Source organism: Dreissena polymorpha, chromosome 12 (assembly GCF_020536995.1).
Source record: "Dreissena polymorpha isolate Duluth1 chromosome 12, UMN_Dpol_1.0, whole genome shotgun sequence".
NCBI lineage: Eukaryota > Metazoa > Mollusca > Bivalvia > Myida > Dreissenidae > Dreissena > Dreissena polymorpha.
Window position 1 is genome coordinate 48831718 of NC_068366.1, and position 19103 is coordinate 48850820.

General features: G+C 35.4%; 2 protein-coding genes across 2 annotated transcripts in view; one reads left to right on the top strand and one right to left on the bottom strand.

Moving 5' to 3' along the window:
* Positions 1–1425: 1425 nt before the first annotated feature.
* Positions 1426–3582, bottom strand: LOC127852575 (uncharacterized protein K02A2.6-like). The gene has a single exon (XM_052386527.1). The coding sequence runs from the start codon at positions 3580–3582 to the stop codon at positions 1426–1428; it is 2157 nt and encodes a 718-aa protein (XP_052242487.1).
* Positions 3583–5338: 1756 nt separating this feature from the next.
* LOC127852576 (E3 ubiquitin-protein ligase rnf213-alpha-like) overlaps positions 5339–19103 on the top strand; it is a gene marked incomplete at its 5' end in the record, with an annotated part of 30983 nt that continues 17218 nt past the window's right edge. Inside the window, 4 exons of the mRNA XM_052386528.1 lie at positions 5339–5587; positions 12001–12132; positions 12908–13016; positions 18889–19054. Coding sequence (XP_052242488.1) covers positions 5339–5587; positions 12001–12132; positions 12908–13016; positions 18889–19054 — 656 coding nt within the window. The remainder of the gene's footprint in view (positions 5588–12000; positions 12133–12907; positions 13017–18888; positions 19055–19103) is intronic.

Below are 19103 nucleotides of genomic sequence, written 5' to 3' on the forward strand. Positions count from 1 at the left end.
AGGTAACGGTTTTAAGTCTTTAACACCCTTTTTGTGGTCATAGTAAGATTTCTGCTTTTGTTTTTGTACGTCAAAGTGATTTTTCACAACCTTTGGATTTGTAGTATTTGGTTTTAATAGTTCTTTGTGTGCTGGCAGAATGTTCCTAGGTCGCCTGCCCATTAGTAACTGTGCAGGTGATAAGTTTATATCGGTTAGTGGAGTGGTGCGATAGTCCAATATCACCAGTTGTTTGTCATCAGCCTTTTTCCAAAGTTTTTTCACTGTTTGTATAGCCCGTTAGGCCTCACCATTAGAACTTTGGAAGTGAGGGCTTGAAGTCTCATGGTTGATTTGGTACATTTCGCAAAATTGTCGAAATTCCCGGGAACTGAACTGTGGCCCATTGTCTGACCGAAGAATCTGGGGTATCCCATGGCAGGCAAATACGCTCTTTAATGAACTTATAATGGAAGTTGTTGTTTCTTGCGCGATTTTTACGACATCGATGTATTTTGAATAATAGTCCACGACCAGAACATATTTGCTTTGTTCGAATTCAAATAGGTCACATCCAACCATACTGTATGGAAGGTCTGGCGTTTTCGTTGGTTTCAATGGTTCACGTGGTTGTTGATTTTGGAACTCAGCACATTTTCAACAATCTTTTACTGTTGTTTCTATATCAGAGTTTAGGCCAGGCCAAAACATTACTTCACGGACTCTCTGTTTACACTTAATTTTGCCCAAATGTAACGCATGTACTAGTTTTAGCATGTGCGCGCGTAAGCTTGGTTGCATCACAATTCTCATTCCTTTGTAAATGACGCCGTCTGAGATGGGCTGCTGGTCACGCGAGTCCCAATATGATCGGACTTCAACCGGAGATTCCCTTTTAGTGTCCGGCTAGCCACTCATTATGATCTCATGTAATGTCGAAAGTTCCAATTTTGTATAACTTTGAATTTCTGCGTATTTCGTTTGGCTCACAGAAATGATTTTTATGGAATCTTCCTCGAAGTCGTCTGATTCTGATCTATATGGTAGGTATGCTCGCGATAGGGCGTCAGAGATGTGCATTTCTTTGCCCTTCCGGTATTGAATTTTCACATCATACCATTGAAGTTTCATCATCATTTTCTGTAATCTCATGGGTTCTGAGAGTAATGGTTTGTTATAGATCTGCTCTAACCGCCTGTGATCATTATAGATTGTGACATCTTTGCCAAACACATAGAAATGGAACTTGTTTACGCTGTAAGCGATGGACAGCATCTCCTGTTCAATTTGCGCATAGTGTTTTTCAGCTTCCGTTAATGCGCGGGATGCATATGCGACAACTCTGCCATCCTTTAGTAATACAGCTCCCAAACCGTCTTTGATCGCGTCGCATTCTATTTCAACTTTTTTGTGAACTTCGTAAAACGCAAGAACTGGTGGGGTACTTCAAAGGCGTTTAAGTTCATTAAAAAAAAATTCTTGTTCGCTGTTCCACGCAAACTCAATGTCGAACTTGAGGAGGATTCTGATTGGTCCGTCTACCTGACTGAGATTTGGTATGAACTTTGCTAGGTACTGTATGAACCCCAAGAATCGTCGAACACCTTCTTTGTCCTTTGGAGTTGGCATTTCTAAAATCGACTTCAATTTGGCAGGATCTGCCTTCAAACCACTTTCACTGAGGATATGTCCCATATATGGTACACTTGTTTGTCTGATCATACATTTATCATAGTTAAGTTTCAAGTTATACTCTGTTGCGCATTTTATAACGGTTTTAAATATTTTGTCATGATGCTCTATGTCGTCACCTGCGATAAGAATGTCATCTATGATTGCGAACGCTCCTTCGACGTCTTTTAACATTTCATCCATGATGCGCTGGTATATTTCTGGAGCCGACTTGATTCCGAACGGTAGCCTGAGCCAGCGGTACCTGCCAAGAGGTGTGTTGAACGTAGTTAAGTAAGATGAGCTCTCGTCAAGTCGAATTTGTAGGAAATCAGATTTTGCATCGAGTACTGAAAATAGTTTCGCATTTGGTATGTTTGACACAACGTCATCGACATTTTTCATTGGATGATGTTCGCGCTTTATCGCCTTGTTTAGGTCTTTAGGGTCGATGCAGATTCTAATGTTATCTTTTTTCAGTGATACGACCATTGAACTGACCCATTCGGTAGGTTGGTGAACTGGTGTAATGTAACCGTTTTCTTTCATTTCGTGAAGTTTCTCTACCACTCGAGGCTTTAAGGATGCAGCGATTCTGCGTGGTGCATGTATGACCCCTTCCGCATTTTCAATAAGTTTAATGCGGTATTCCGCTGGTAATATTTCAGTAGTTTTTACTAAGTCAGGGAAGTCCCGCAATAATTCCTCTTTTGGGGACAGGTCCATTTTGATTATACGCTGAAGCAATCCAAGTTTTTCAGCCGTTTCACCACTGATGATGTTCTCCTGTAGCAAGTTAACTATTTTAAATTGTACGTTGATTTTCTTATCTTTGTACTTCAGTGGCGCAATAATCGTACCGATTGATTTAATTCGATGGTTTGTGAATGAGTTTAGTGTTTTTGTTGAGTGATTCAATTTAACGAATTTTTTTACTTTCCCAAATGTTGATTTTACAAGAATGATGCATTTTGCACCGGTGTCAATGCGGAATGTTGTCCGTTCTTTGCATAGTCTCATTTCGACCAACCATTTGTCATCAGATGAGTCAACAGTATTGAAAACTGTTGTTGTATTTATGTGTAAGAGGTCGTCATCGCTGGTATCAATGTCCGATTCGTTCTCAACCGTGTTGATATTCTTGTTTTTATTCCGGCACATGTTGATCCAATGATTTTTCTTTTTGCAAAAGTTACAAGTTGCACTGAAAGCTGGACAATTTCCAATTTCATGTTGTTTTCCGCATTTCCCACAGTGCGTGTCCCGTTTCTTGTAATTATAATCTTTTTTCCCATGACCTTTTTCATTTCTCTTTTCTTTGTGCTTTTTGTAGCCTCTGTCATCATTTTTATTATTTCTCTCTGATGATTTACTTTTGAGGGAAAGAACTTCTTCGCCTCTCATCATCTTCATTTGTTGTAGGGACAGTTCATACTGTTGGCCTATCTCGATAGCTTTGTTTATGGTTAACTTTTGTCCATGGTCTAGTAGCCTTTCTTGAAATTCTGGATGTTTGACACCGCTTATGATTAAGTCCACCAACATGTCATCGGAATTCTCATATTCGCAGTCCATGACAAGAAGTCTGAGATCCTTCGTAAAATTGTCAAATGACTCACCGTCTAGTTGTTTTCTTTGATGGGCCCTTAACCGTGAAACCCTTTTATTTTGTCGCGGTCTCACGTAATCCTCTATCTTTTTTAGCACAATCGTAGTGTCGTCTGCTTCTCCTTCCAGAAACGTGAATGTTTTGTATAGTTCACGGCCCTGCTGGTTTATCCACTTTCCAAGCCACCCAGCCTTTTGTTTAGCATTTATGGATGCTAGCGGTCCTCTGAATGTGAATTCCACGTGTTGTTTGAAACGTTGGAACTCCGGGTACATGTCTTTCGAGTCCCACTGCAGGATTGGTTGTTCGAAGTTTGATGCCATGTTTTGCTGTTGTTTTTTCACGAAAATTCCGAATGTGAAATATCCGATTAGATTATGTGGCGAGCACAAATCCCTTGTAATACTTATTCATCAATGTCTAATTTTTAATCTCGCTGGATAATTTCCTTCACTGCTGCCAGATTAGCTCGATGAATAGCGATTTTTCTGACACCATGTAAGAATAATAACCAATATGGAGGTTGACATGTTTAATGAATGTGGGTTACAATACACTATTAATAAACAGTCGCTTACAACATGAACAATATGTTACACACTGAATGCCATGTTTCGGTCTATCTACAGTTCCAATAAAAACCACACTCGCGGAAAAAAGCACCATTCCTGCAATTTCTTAAAACAAATACCGGAGATATTTAATAAAACATTCGTAAGATAATTAAGTGGAAATTGAATATTTCGCAGTGAAAGTTTTCTACAAAGGTTAGTTGACTGTTTCTAAATACAAGAAAAGATATTTTATAGTAATACACACAAACGTAGGTGATATATTTTCATGAAACCTGGTTTACACATTTAGACATTCGTTTGCCATATGTTTGTCTGACAAACTTTTACTCAGTCCATCCGTCTGTCTGTGTAAAAAATGAATCTCCAAAATTGAAGAGAAACACCTTTAGTCTGAGATTTCTCAGAAAATACTCAAAATTTTTGAATTGAACTATATACGCTTATAAAAGGAAATCTAAGGATTATGTTTACTATTCCGTGTTTCACCGGTCCAGTAGTATTACTTAAAGTACAACACACATTTATATTGCAACTGCTCAAACAATTCCTAAGATGTGATCGCTAAACCAAATGTACTATGTTAGTTTTGTCTTATCAATTCCTTTCTATATTGCGTCCGTCCGTCCGCAAATACTATAAAAAAGAAGATATTTCACGAAACCTTGTTCAATTGCGCTGAATACTTCAACTGTACAGGTTGACATATTTTTGCGCCGGGCCATATTTGGAGCTTGCGGAAAGATACATTGTCTCATACACGCAGATTTATTGGACTACGATGTCAGTGAGGCAGCAGTACACAAATTAGAGGAATACATTCTAGAGGCAAAGCAAAGGAAAAGTATGCAGTATAGGAAAAGTCCCATTTGAATAAACTGAACTTTTTTTCATTTCTTATATCAACACAATGTTATGTTATGAAGTATATCGTTGTCGATTGTATTAGGAACAAAACTGTACAATACTTGTACGTTCATCTATAATTATAACTCACTTATAGATAAACTGTACAGTTTCCAAGGTTGTATTTAACAATGTTTTGCTCTTTTCATACACTTAATAATAGCTCAATATCGATGCAATATCAATATCAATGAAAAATAGTTAGAATCTCATAAAGAAGATGACAACATGTGTAACATACATACGTCTATATAAGTGCAACATATCAATATAATGTTTTAGACGGTAAATACCGACTATTGATAATATGTGGCTCGGGAAATGAATATCGTTCTCCATTCGTGTCATCCCTTGACAAGTATATACGACCTATTCCAACGATCAATCAATCATTGGTGTGTGGATACGTTGAAGAAAAACTTATTACGCCCGAAACAAAAGAAAAGTCTGCAGCTCAGGTTGACTTTAAAAGGTAAAGTGATTATTCATAACATATTGAACTTTTAAAACTTAATTTGTGATTCTTGAGTGAACATACACGTTAGCGTTTACCTCTGTATAGAATATTCATTAAAAACCATATAACTATCATTATTTTAATAGGTCTTCGGTCCTTTTGATCACGTCACGACGAGCAGGCAATGGAAAGAGTTTGTATGTCAAACGAAATGCTGAAAAATTTAAAGCTCGATTTGGCCCTAAATCAGAACAACTGGAAACCGTTCTTGTGACAATACCTCTGCAAGAAAAACAAATTGACGTTAATGAAGTGATACAGACATTATCTAAATTCACACCAATTCCAGAAAAGACCACCCCACGTATATTTCATATTGACATTTCCCATGAGGTATGTTAATTTGTTCTGCTAGACCTATTACCACAAAACAGTTCTTAAAGAATTTCAAGCAACTAATACATGTAAAGTAACAATACAGCTCACGTGCTTTGTTGCCAATTTTGCAGTATTAACTTTAACCTTTACTTTCGAAATCATGTATATATTACGCTATGACGACAAATGTATATGTTGCCCTTGGCCATTGGTACCTTTCAAATATAAAGGCCCACTTGCTATAACAGGGGTTCTCTCTTGCTGGTGCAGCTGAAGTTTCACTTTATTCATAAATATTGACAAGGGAAGTAATGCCCACTTTCACTTCAATTTCAAATACTCTAAAAATTAAGTGTGGAAAGCAACAATGATTAGAATCGGGCAACTGTGAATCTGACAGAAACCTACAAATAACGGTAAATATCCCTCGGTCGATAAATAAGAATAATGTATTTGATTAAACGGAGTCCTGTCGATGCAGTGTACTGCAATATTTGCTACTCGAACTTAGTGTGAACTTGTATGTGTGCTAACTTACATGCTTTACAAATAAATTTGACCTTTAGACATAGGGTATTTTCTACCAGTCAAACTAAAGTGACTCCACATATTGTTTTATTGATAAATATTTATGTGGCACATATTTGCACATAACAATAAACTGTTTGTGCACATTCCGGATAATATCAATTCTCAATGGACGATTTAGAAATCGACCATGTTCTTTAAAAAAAAAAAGATATCAGAAGAAACTCAGCAGCAACTCGCTGTTACAACCATCACGAATATTTCATTACACTTTACTTTGCTTTGATTGTAATTGTTGTTGTTCATACAGTAATCAAGTAACTATATTTACAGCATATTAATAACAAATTAGGTTAAAAACTAGTAAACTTGAAACTCATCTTGTAGATACGTCGTGCTAATGGAAAGTGAAAAATATGACACTGGTTGATTTCAGAAAAGCTTTTTCGTCTATAGAAACAAACGTAGATTTACACCTTGCGACATAATTATTATCAGGATGCTAATAACATTACTTACGACTTGAATGAAATTATGTATTCAGTGTGGTATATGACACTGGAAAGAAGAGCAACTGTAAAAACTAAAAGAAAGTTATGGAATAAAAATGTTTTGACTATGATCTCGCTAAAGTGCCTGCTCAATTGTTGCGTAAACGTACTATGTATTCTCAATGTGATAAGTGGATTTCAAAGAATGATATATGTGTTACGGCACTACATTTTTTAAAAAATGTTCTGGAAATTCCAAGAAATAGTTTAGTAAAATGCACGTGCGCTAACGCGCGATTCGAGAAAGAAATAAATATCCGCTAACTGCATTTCACTTCAATCACAATAGTACTAAAATATCATGCTTCGTTCATTTAATGTACTTGGTTTATGGATATTTCCCTTTTATTTGACTCAATAAGCAAAATATGATTTTGTGTTTAGAGATAAGTATGACGTCACTTTGATTGCCAGCGCACTGTTAATAATAAAGACGACGTTATTTGATTTGCATTGTTGTGGTTACGTCACGTTTTCGCGGAAAAGTAGCGGACGTTCGGTAAATATAAATCTCATATATAACCTTAAAATCGAGGATAACGTATTCATACAATCGTGTAAGAATCGAAATAATCGACGTGTAAGCGTAAGCTTAAAAAATAAGTATACTTACATGTACCCCGGGTACGGTAAATATACATAAACGTACCCGGGAAATTTAAAGCTTAATCGGTCGTTTTCGGCTATTTTTATGTCCCCCACTATAGTAGTGGGGGACATATTGTTTTTGCCCTGTCTGTTGGTCTGTCTGTTGGTCTGTCTGTTTGCGCCAACTTTAACATTTTGCAATAACTTTTGCTATATTGAAGATAGCAACTTCATATGCTTGTGTATCTTATGAAGCTGCACATTTTGAGTGGTGAAAGGTCAAGGTCATCCTTTAAGGTCAGAGGTCAAATATATGTGGCCAAAATCGCTCATTTTATGAATACTTTTGCATTATTGAAGATAGCAACTTGATATTTGGCATGCATGTGTATCTCATAGAGCTGCACATTTTGAGTGGTGAAAGGTCAAGGTCATCCTTCAAGGTCAGAGGTCAAATATATGAGGCCCAAATCGCTTATTTTATAAATACTTTTGCAATATTGAAGATAGCAATTTGATATTTGGCATGCATGTGTATCTCATGGAGCTGCACATTTTGAGTGGTGAAAGGTCAAGGTCAAGGTCATCCTTCAAGGTCAGAAGTCAAATATATGTGGCCCAAATCGCTTATTTTATGTATACTTTTGCAATATTGAAGATAGCAACTTGATATTTGGCATGCATGTGTATCTCATGGAGCTGCACATTTTGAGTGGTGAAAGGTCAAGGTCATCCTTCACAAGGTCAAGGTCATCCTTCAAGGTCAAACGTCATATAGGGGGACATTGTGTTTCACGAAGATAGCAACTTGATATTTGGCATGCATGTGTATCTCATGGAGCTGCACATTTTGAGTGGTGAAAGGTCAAGGTCATCCTTCACAAGGTCAATGTCATCCTTCAAGGTCAAACGTCATATAGGGGGACATTGTGTTTCACAAACACATCTTGTTTTTAATTATATATATTCACATTTATGTCAATTTTCTGTAAAATGGCCTCTATATTATCGAAACTCATACTCACAAAGCATGTTGAGGCTTTTTTTTTTAAATAGAAGTTTGTTTAAGATAATCGGTAGCGCGTTTTACGACATAGGATTTTAGGCGGGAATACAACTCGAGTACAGTCTAATATCGACCGGGTACGATTTAGTATATTTACCGTACCCGGGGTACATGTAAGTATACTTAAGAGTACCCGGGGTACACGTAAGTAGTACACGAGTCGACAATGACCAATGGAGTCCATATTAAGGAATTAATTATGTCATGCCTGGGGTCGGGCAGCTTCCAGTACTTTGTCCGGAGTATTAGTCTTTAACTATATCACCTATTCACATGAAACTTCATATATGCATATATGGATAGATCTCACTGATGAGAAGTTCAGTGCACAAGAACTATAGCTATAGCCCCTTCGTTACTTTATTTATCTCACTTTTTTATTGTCCGGGTCATAACGTAATTACAATAAGACCCATTTACATCAAACTTCGAACAAAGGTAGGTTGTGGTGTATAGAAGTGCAGCGTTCAACAATCATAAGTCGAGAACTCTGGCTTGCATATTTCACAATTCTATGCCTTTGTTGGTTTCACATTTTTTCTTGGTTTCCTGTTTTCCTGAAACTACTAGTTCATGATTGAAAATTAAGTTTTTATTACATTTAGAAAGGAAATCATACTGCTTATATGGGTTATATCAAATATTTCAATTGTGTGTGGTATTTTGTATTTTATACACAATAATGAAAAGTGATATAAGTCCTTGGTGTTATATGTCTGTTTGTTTAGAGGGAAAAAGACAGCACAGGAACTAACGTCTGGGATATCATATCCTTATCAGAAAACAAAACAGTTAATAACTGAAACTGCAAATATAACTCAAATGTATTTAAACATCATCGATTCTATTGGAGAAGTGGTGTGTCCCATAATTGAAACTAACCAGTACAGTATGTTTCAAGAAGACTCCCGCATGTCTCTGCTAATAACGCTACCAGTGCACGGTGTTGTTAAAGATAAAAAACAAACAACAACAATAACAAAACAATGAACCTAACACACTGCCCTATTCAGGCATTTTGTGTAAAAAAAAAACTTGTGGAATGTTACCGGTACACTAAGGTACGACATTGCACCGAAAATGTTTGCAAGCTAAATTTCTAGGAAAAAAACCTCCAAAACTGTTACACGGGAATAAACAGCAAAAGAAATACAATTCCGAATGACAATAATTATGCTTCCAATGTTATTGTCTTTCTGGATTGTATTTATCATCACAGTAATGGATAAAAGCAACGTTTGGATTATCAAAAGGTAAATGCAATATATTTTCGAGACAAGTCACTTTATATATACAGTGAGTGTTGCAAAATTATGGTCGGAACCTTTTATATTCATCTTTACAGAAATATCGAAATGTGGGTCTAATCTTTTACCAAAAAGACATTATATTCAACGTAAATTTTGGTACTTATTTAAGAAAACTCAAAAATTATTATTTGATTCCGACACCTTAAAAAGAAAACATCAATTATTTAATAAAGTTTGGTGTCTTTATACAATGTAATATATTGCTATGTGTATTAACTGTTAAATGAATTGTGATTCCTACTCCCCCCCGTAAAAGTCCCATTGGAGTTCTTTTTAAATGGGAGTTAGACGGGGATCCCCCGTCAAACGCCCGTTGGGTTTATTGAAAATGGGGGATTGACGGGGTCCCCCGTCAAACCTCCCACGGGTGTTTAATGGAAATGGGAGTTTCACGGGAGCTCCCGTTAAACTCCAACGGGGGAAGAAAATCTACAAACACTTTATTTTCTTATTTAAGTACTTATTTCTTACAATAATGACTTCAGCATGTGTATTTGTAAACATTTAAACATAAAAAAAGCATAACATTTAAATTACATTTTTTGTAAAATATAGGTAAAATTCTCCCGTCTGGAAAAAACTCCCGTTGGAGAATTGCAATTCTTAACGGGGGAGCCAAAACTCCGTTGGGATCCAACGGGGGATGGCAACTTTATCATCAAATAACTCTACTTTCCAAAAACATTTTAACTCTTTTTTTCAATTATATGTATGTACTCAATGCCCCCTACAAATATGCAAAATTTCATAACAATTGTTCAATAAATAAAAAAAATAAGTTTGCAAATAATCTGGATTTGCAAACTTAATCTGGATACTGTTATTTGTCAACACAACTTAAAAATTGTTCTATATTCACCAGAAGCAGTTGCTTATTGTCAGCATGATTTATCGAAGTGAACTTGTTAACCGAGGTTCGTATGTTAGAAAAATGTCACTAAATTAATTTACAAACAACACTATAATACTCGGAATGTTTTTAAACAATTATTATAAGTAGCAAATAGATAAAATGAAACAAATACAGGGTCTGGGGTCGAAAGCCGGATCATCTAGAAGCAATAGCTAACACTTTACCACTAAACCACCCGGCTTTTGAATTGTCATGGTATCTATCTCGTTAGTACAAGTTTCTATTTATAAATTACTTATGTAAATCGTTACAAACGTTTTATTGGTATTCCGATTTCGGTTGATGATTTTCAGAAAAACGAACATGTTTTCGTAGTCAGAAGTGGCATCTGGGTTGTTTGAATGTAATGCTAACGTTATTTTTGAATTTTTTTAAATTGACGTTTTTCCAAACAGTTAACACGCCGCGTTAAAAGTTAGTGTCAGGAATGCAACAATTTGTTATATTAATAATGTTTCCAATGGCTGAACCGTCGTTGATACTTTTTATTTGCTGCCTTTAAAGAAAGATAATAGTAAAGCAACAGTTAGAAGTGAGGCTGGTTGGCAAGCGTTGAACATTCAAACATCTATCTGACATAAAAAATCAAAGAAATCAAATTCAAACATCGAGCTGGATCGTATAACGTGCTATCTCTAAAATCGCAATCCAAACATGAACTGTACAGTTCGAGCTATGTTGAATTTAGAAGCACTGTCATCGATATTCAAAGGCAAACCGCGATATCGTGCTAGCTCTGAGATCAAAATTCAAACACGAATTGCGAATATCTAGCTAGATTGAAATACGAGCCACACTGACATCGACATGCAAAGGTGAAACATGAATATTGAGCTGAAGTTCCGGAAACAAAATTCAAACACGAACCGCGAACATCGATCTGGATTCACTTTCGAATCGGTACTTACATCGCCATTCAAAGCAGAAACGCGATTATCAAGCTAGTGCGAATATCGTACAAGCTCTGACATCGACACTCAAACACGAACATTGAATGTCAAGTGCGGCTTAATTTCGAGCAAGCACTGTTATCAATATTGAACGGCAAACCGCGAATATCGAGCTAGCGCAAATGTCGTTTCAGCTCTCACGATGAAATTCACACGTGAACTGTAAATATCGAATAAAGGTTGATCGGAGCAAGCACTGATATCGATATTCAAAGGCAACTGTGAATATGGAGCAAGTGCGAATATCAAATATCGCGAATTAGTCCGCAAATCCACTATAGGAAAATGCGCACTAGCAACACTATACGCTTTATTTATGTTCTTATGTTCAACTAGGGGACGATTTCTTCCTCTTCAATCTTCTTATCTATGACTGTTTTATGGATAAATCTGAATTCGTGTGGCGACGGAGTTCAGATGGAATTTATCTGGTAGAAACCATGCCCATTATGAAAAGTACTCGTCAGAACAAAGTTCGTAGGATTTATGATGTAATTACGTGGTTTCATTGTTTGTTTTGAGGTTCAAGAAGGCATCGACTTTCTCCTCTTCAACCTTCTTATCCTCGACTGTTTGATGGATAGAAATGGATACGTGTGGCGACGCAGCACTGATGATCTGTATCTGATAGAAACCATGCCTATCATAAAAAATGTAAGTTATAGGTTTCATACTGGCCACAAAAGTAATATATAATATAGGTATGTACTTTTTCTGAATACGAATGTGTCGATTAGTTAAGACTTTATCTGAATAACTCCGTTAAATGACTATTTAAGTATATTCCCTCTCAACGGGGTAATATACTCTGTAAAAATCCACCGTCATGTGTCCTATCATTATTTATCCCACTTTTACAGCGAATTCGGTTGATTAAAGCCCCGTTGATTTAATTTCTGCTATAAACAACGGCACGAAATGACGTCATGTTTTCGACAAAATGACGTCATAAATCCAGCGAAATTATCCAGTTCAACTAATTTTGTTTAAATAAAAAGGTTTACTGAATAAAAAGATGGATAAATAGAATAATAGATTAGTGTTGATTATAGATCAGGTTTATCATGCTCGGCACGAAAACGAAAAAGCACTCGCCAAGGCTCGTGCTTTTTTTTTCTAAGCCTCGCATGATAAACCTGATCTGTAATCAACACTAACCTATTATTCTCTATTCTTCCTACACTCAGAAGAATATATCAGGCAACGTTATATCAGGCAGATATCAATGCGGTGGTATGATAAAATAATTTTCGTTGAGCTGATCCACTTAAGATAAGCATAGCAACGCTTTTTAATTATCAGTATGTCAATCAATAAGAATATATTTGCCTTATCTCTTTTATAGTTGCATTAAAATGATAGTGTAGATGAAAAAGTAAACAAATGTGTTGTTCAATTTTGCATTTTAACAATTTATGGGTACATTCAGGGGATGCAATATTCCCATCCAATATTAAATCTACTGCCAGTTGTAATGTGCCGATCACCGGAAGAAAGCGTTAGCGCTTATGATGGCGACGATAGCATGAGACTATCAGGTATGTTCGTAGATTTCTAGTCAGTCAAAGAGAAAACCAAAGTATATTTTATATGGATTTCGTCTATTTTTCTGACTGTTGCAATTATTAAAGCGCTGACAGCGCTGAAAGATTATCGTCGAGTCTCGAACAAATTCAAACAAAGATGTGTACGATTTCAATGTGGTTCTATAAAGGACATGTAAAACTGCTTTACGGTTAAATATTAATATAGGCAAAAGCAATAACGCATACTAAGCAAAATATGAACCTGGAGAGTACCTTTACCGATATATATTGCAACATGCCTCTTGTGTTTTGTCAAGTGCGTTTTTGTGGCTCACTGTTTGGCACTGTCCATGATTGCATCATCTGGTGCGCTTTGTGTATATTAAATTTTTAAAGTAAATTATGAAATCAATATCATTATAACACTGTAGTGTATTAAGAATCCGGTTCCAAAAACAATAAAGAAGATTAGCACACTATACATGTTCACATAACGGAAAATATGAATATATTATTTTGCACTGAGTGATTAGGTTTAAATAATAGTGCATAAGATTTTCAAATGCCAACCAAATACAAAATTGCATGAAAAGTAAACATCATATGTCTCAAATGCCAGTCAATACAATATTACATGAAAATAAAACGTCATTATTATAGTTCCTATCATACACTTAATACCGTTTTAACATCATACGCATAACACATAACACGCGACACATTGTCTTCACTTGGTGAACACTTGCGATAAGAAATTCTGAAAGTGCAGGTTGAGTACAGTCACGAAGACCAGTACTTTGCCAAAAACTGACATTTAACCTCTAAATGATACATTGACTTCGAGCTAGAGACAACGGCATGAAATGTTAATAGCCTTATCAATACAAGTGTGGCGTCAGCCACTCAATTGTGGAATGCCCATGGTTAGTATATTAAATGGTTTTTATTAACATACTTTTTTAAATGTATCACGCGAAACCTAGTAGGGCTTTTCAATGTAATTTTTAAAATACATGTTTATTTAATAAAGAATAAAGTTAAACATATATACTAATTCCTGAACTTTTTTCAAAATAAGTAAATATAAAGTGTATGGTCATTAGAACTTCTTTAAGATAACCAACAGATGAGAAAGTACAATTTTAACAAGATTTACTACTTGTTACGAATAGATATTACTGTTATATTTTCTTTATTATTATATCTGTTAACAGTCAAAATGTAGTAGTATTTGCTTCAATCAAACTGCATACTTCGCCATTGGTAAAATAACCACTCAGAATTGAAAGATGTAGCTCATTTAAACTGACCGACAACTGCATTTGATATTGGATATTCTTATTCATCATGTATCGAATTCATGACACCTAACGCACGCGCACAATTCGATTTCATATGTATTATCATTTTCTTCGAAAAATCGTGTTAAAATTAATCAATCTGATTTGAATAACATTATATTTAAGGTATTGAGTAATACATAATATAATGATAAAAGTTACATTTATTGAGACTGCTAGGTTTTGAAAAATCTCTCTTTGTAAGCAAAATGTGCCCGAAGTCTTTCATATTCCATGAAAAACGCGTGTTTTGGTTTTTCTTTTGTGTTGTTGCGGAAAACCTTGTAAGGTAAATCAGTATAGCTTACGAGTCATGTTAACTTACATGTGCGTAGCGTCGTTTGATGTATCTCACTTATGCGAATTTCAGCTCGATTAAAATTTACAATGCAACATTTTTTTATAATACGTTCATACTCGTTTTAACTCCGTAAGTTTTAAACTCTTAAGTCAAGTTATTTCGTTAAGCAGATATACCCTACACAGAAAAGCACCGTTAACGATATTAAGATACGGGTTGGCTAGTTCCTTTGGTAGATGGCTTGATTACCAATCTAATAATCGGGTGTTTACATTCCCGAACCGTCAACATAACCTGTGTGGTGATTTATCATTAAATAATTACGGCCATTTAGCCGTTACCTTTGATGCAAAACGGGCAGTTGTCATGAATATCGTACATGAGTGTTTAATACTGGTAAATATATTAGATCAGGAAACGTTTGAGTAGGCTAATACAGACTGCCTCGATATGAATAAAATACTTTTGAAACCGCCAAAACAAGTCTCACCCCAATAACACACAGCTGCTATAAAGGCTTTGGTAGGTGTCAAAAACAAAAGATTTAATCATAAATCATTACGTGTGTGTGAAAAAGGAGTAAAGCCGCAGACAGCAGTTACGCATGTAACATCAAAAGAAGGGCACTGCATATTCAATTATGCTTATGGCCCTTGTACACTACACTTCCTTTTAAAGAAATCTGCTAAGCTATGAAGTTTCATGTGAATACCTCGGGTAGATTTCGATTTATGCCCTGGAAGAGCGACCCGAAGGTCAGACAGAAAACATGATTCCAGTATATACCCCTTGTACCATTTTCGTGTGCTCGCGTTTGATAATATCCCATTGTTTTTGTAGTCAACAACCACTTTTCATTGAATCTTAAATGGTTATTTAAAGGGAATTCTTCCACAGATTTTCGTATTTTGTTTTTCAAAACATTCATTAAATGAATTTAAAAGCAAAACTATAACATTTGGAAAAGTTTTTTTATAATTATAATAACAATAAAAAATGTACCTGTCTGGTGTTTCAAATCCGGAACGTCTTATGAACAAACCGAGTACGCAACAACTTAACCACACATGCAATATAATTAGTTCGTATCTGAAACGCCCGGTCATTTTTCACGTTTTATATTCTCTGTTTGTTTTTAAATAATAACAAGCAAATCAATTAACGTAACAAATTAAGCGTTAGCCAAATACAAAACAGTGCCCTGAACACAAGGACACGTATTTGTTTAAGTCATCCCTAAAGACCATTACGTTATGTCGCCGTACTGTGAAATCGATGTTACCGTAAGAGATTCGGCTGATGTCTTCACTACTGTTTAGTAAAGTGAATATCGGACACCATAGTACATACACACGGGCGTTGAACATTTAAGGACATTTTCTTAAAATTTGATAAAACATGAGGAAGTTACAGTTCGGAAAATACTGGACGTTCTTACCCGCTCTTGCATGCACAGTAAGCACTGATGCACATTCACTTGACATGAGCAACTACTACATCGAGCTTACCGCAAGATTGATCGACAATTGATTATTAAATGTTAGAAATATCACTTCAATATTTAAAGTATCGAATAGATATTATGATGCAAATGTTATACGATAAAATATCTAGTTACATAGTGACAGAATGACAGAGGCAGTGTGATTTAACGCCTAAGCTGGGTTTTTTTTCGAAACGAATTAAGATGGTCACCTAAACCTGCGTGGTAAATGAGCGTGCATTAGTGTTCTTGTTATTGATTTCAGAACAAAGTGATATTTCATATTGGCTGTACTTGCAAATGTCCAAGATCACGTAAGATGCTCGTTAAGACCATGGTAGTTACTGCGTACGTCAAACGAATGTTTAAGTCAGTGAAAAAATATGTCTGCATAAAAATAATGCCACATCATGATCATATTATATGTGACCACGTGTGTGTGTGCTAAAGGTAGACTTTTGCGGAGCACTTACAATATATAAAGGCGACGTTAAGTCATTGTGAAAGGGCTTGAATTCTGGCTTTGCTTGTTATTGTATTGGACTTAAAGATTGAGATAGGAAGACCTTCATATTAATTGGAAGATAACAAATAAGCTAATAAAGAACAACAGTAACACAATTATAATTTTGAGCAATTAAGATATTGAAACAAAAATCATGACCTTCTTTTACAAAGAGTGGTTCGAAAGAGGTATCAAATGTGTAGACTAAGTCTACGACTACATATCTAATAATTTAAATTCGTTTGAAAATATGTGTTATCTATATGACATTCAAGTTCACAACTTTATCCCATTACTACTCAATGATAGAAATTACAAAATCCACTATAAAATCTAAGATTAACTGAGAAAAACAACATGCAATATGTATTCCAAGCAAAAGCACTTGCTACGAAAAAACACATGAATACATTACTAATTACCTTAAACATTCCAAAGCCACAGGAGCCAACTAAAGCGCAAATGAAATTGGGACAAGTATTCAGAAAATAATAATTTTACTTTGAAATCAATGTTTGCCATATCATGCAATTTTACCATTGGTGCTTAACTTAGAAACTTTCAATATAAATACATAAATATAATCAAAGCGACAAACAGACACATCAACACATGCTATTATCCGATACGAACCTTTTTGCGATTGCTGCTGTGAACACGTTCAATTATAGAAACTTATTCTGACAATGCAGACATGTCGACACTCTTTGGAACCAGGTAGCACATACACGTAATAGCAAATCTTTTGAAGTATCATTTACCCATTATTTCAAAAGCTTCGGGGTAAAGAAACACCGAATCCAAAAGACTAAAATGTTATAAAATATCTCAATTTATAAATGAAATCATTCATTTGAGCATGAATTCGAAAGCCCGTTTTCCTTATTATGCAGTTTTCACGTAATATTTAAAACGTACAAATAAACTTTAAAAAGTAATAGCTCTTTCAAATGATCACATTTACAAGTTCGATGAAAAGTATTACCGTTTACAAGAAATAACGCACAGTAATCACTCACATTTACAAACATGTAACAACGCATGCCAATGTAACGTGGTTTAATTGTTGAAGGATCATACACAATTTGTATAGACATAAGCTTGTATTCTCTGCCGCAGGCATGAACATATGTGGTTCTTACATATCAATATGCACATATAATCTCATGCTTACAACGTTTCTCTTTAATAACAACTTAAATATCGTGTTTTTCGTATTGGATGGGCGAAAGTGAAAATTAAAAAGCATTTTTGAAATCCATATATACAACAATTACTCACTTAGTTGAATAAAAATGTAGAGCTCGTTACAAATGTCAACACAATCCGATAAAAGTAATAAGCTAGACATACACAATTTAAATCTTTAAATCTTTAAACACGACCATTATAATTTTCCATACGCGTTAACAAGGTCTGTTATAGAGGTAGGTGGCTCCTTTCATGACACGAATACAGTCTTTTGCCCATATACTTTCATGCGAAAATAAAGTATTTACACATTTTACAAATTTTGTATCAGTTCTCAGTTGTTTTCGAACAGACATAAGCAGACTTTCTGTTTTTTCTCACTAACCTCCTTCTCTCACACTTTGACTCATATTTTTACCCACAACTAACATAAGTATGGTAACTGACTAACTAGTTAACGGCTAATGAAGATGCTTATGGCTTACTAGCGTGCTTACGACTTCACTATTGCTAATACAAGCTTACGGTTAGTTACCACGCCAAAGGCTAACTAAATCGCTAATTGCCAACCAGCTACCTTGCGTTCTAACGGCTAACTAATTGCTTACGGCTAACTTGAATGCTTACGGCTAATTAGCATGCTTACTGCTAACTTGCATGCTAACGGCGTATGACGATACTTGGAGCTAACTTACATGCTAACGGCTTATTATGGTGCTAACGGCTAAGTAGAATATCAAATTAAGCTTACGGGCATGTTAACACCAATTAACGACTGCTTATCGTGCTGATGCTAACTAGCATTCTAACACAAAGCTAACAGCAACCTAGCATACGAACGGCTAACACGCATGCTAAAAATAAGCTAACGCTCTAACAATTCATACTTTTGGTATTTATTTCTATTAATACACAAATGACATACGTCAAGAATGATGATATACAAAAAACGTAATATAACAAATTTAAACTACACTACACATGTTTAACGAAACAACAAACCGAAAACTAAAACATTCGTTCCTCATGACAAATACACATATTTTTTTTAATTATTTCTCTAGTCAACAAATCAATATACCAGGTCTTCGACGAAAAACAATTCAGGAGTTCGGTCTTCCAGCGTGCATATCAATATCTTCAACGGCTGGACACTGGTAGAATGTTCAACGATATAAAACCAGACCGTATTGAAGGAGATCCTAAATCATGTTTAACTGTGCTGTTAAGGTATTGCTGCGTCTGTTAGAATTACTACGTTACATATTTTAACATTGAA

Excerpts from the sequence above, each read along its gene's own strand:
- LOC127852575 (XM_052386527.1), bottom strand. The coding sequence starts at position 3,582 with ATGGCATCAAACTTCGAACAACCAATCCTGCAGTGGGACTCGAAAGAC.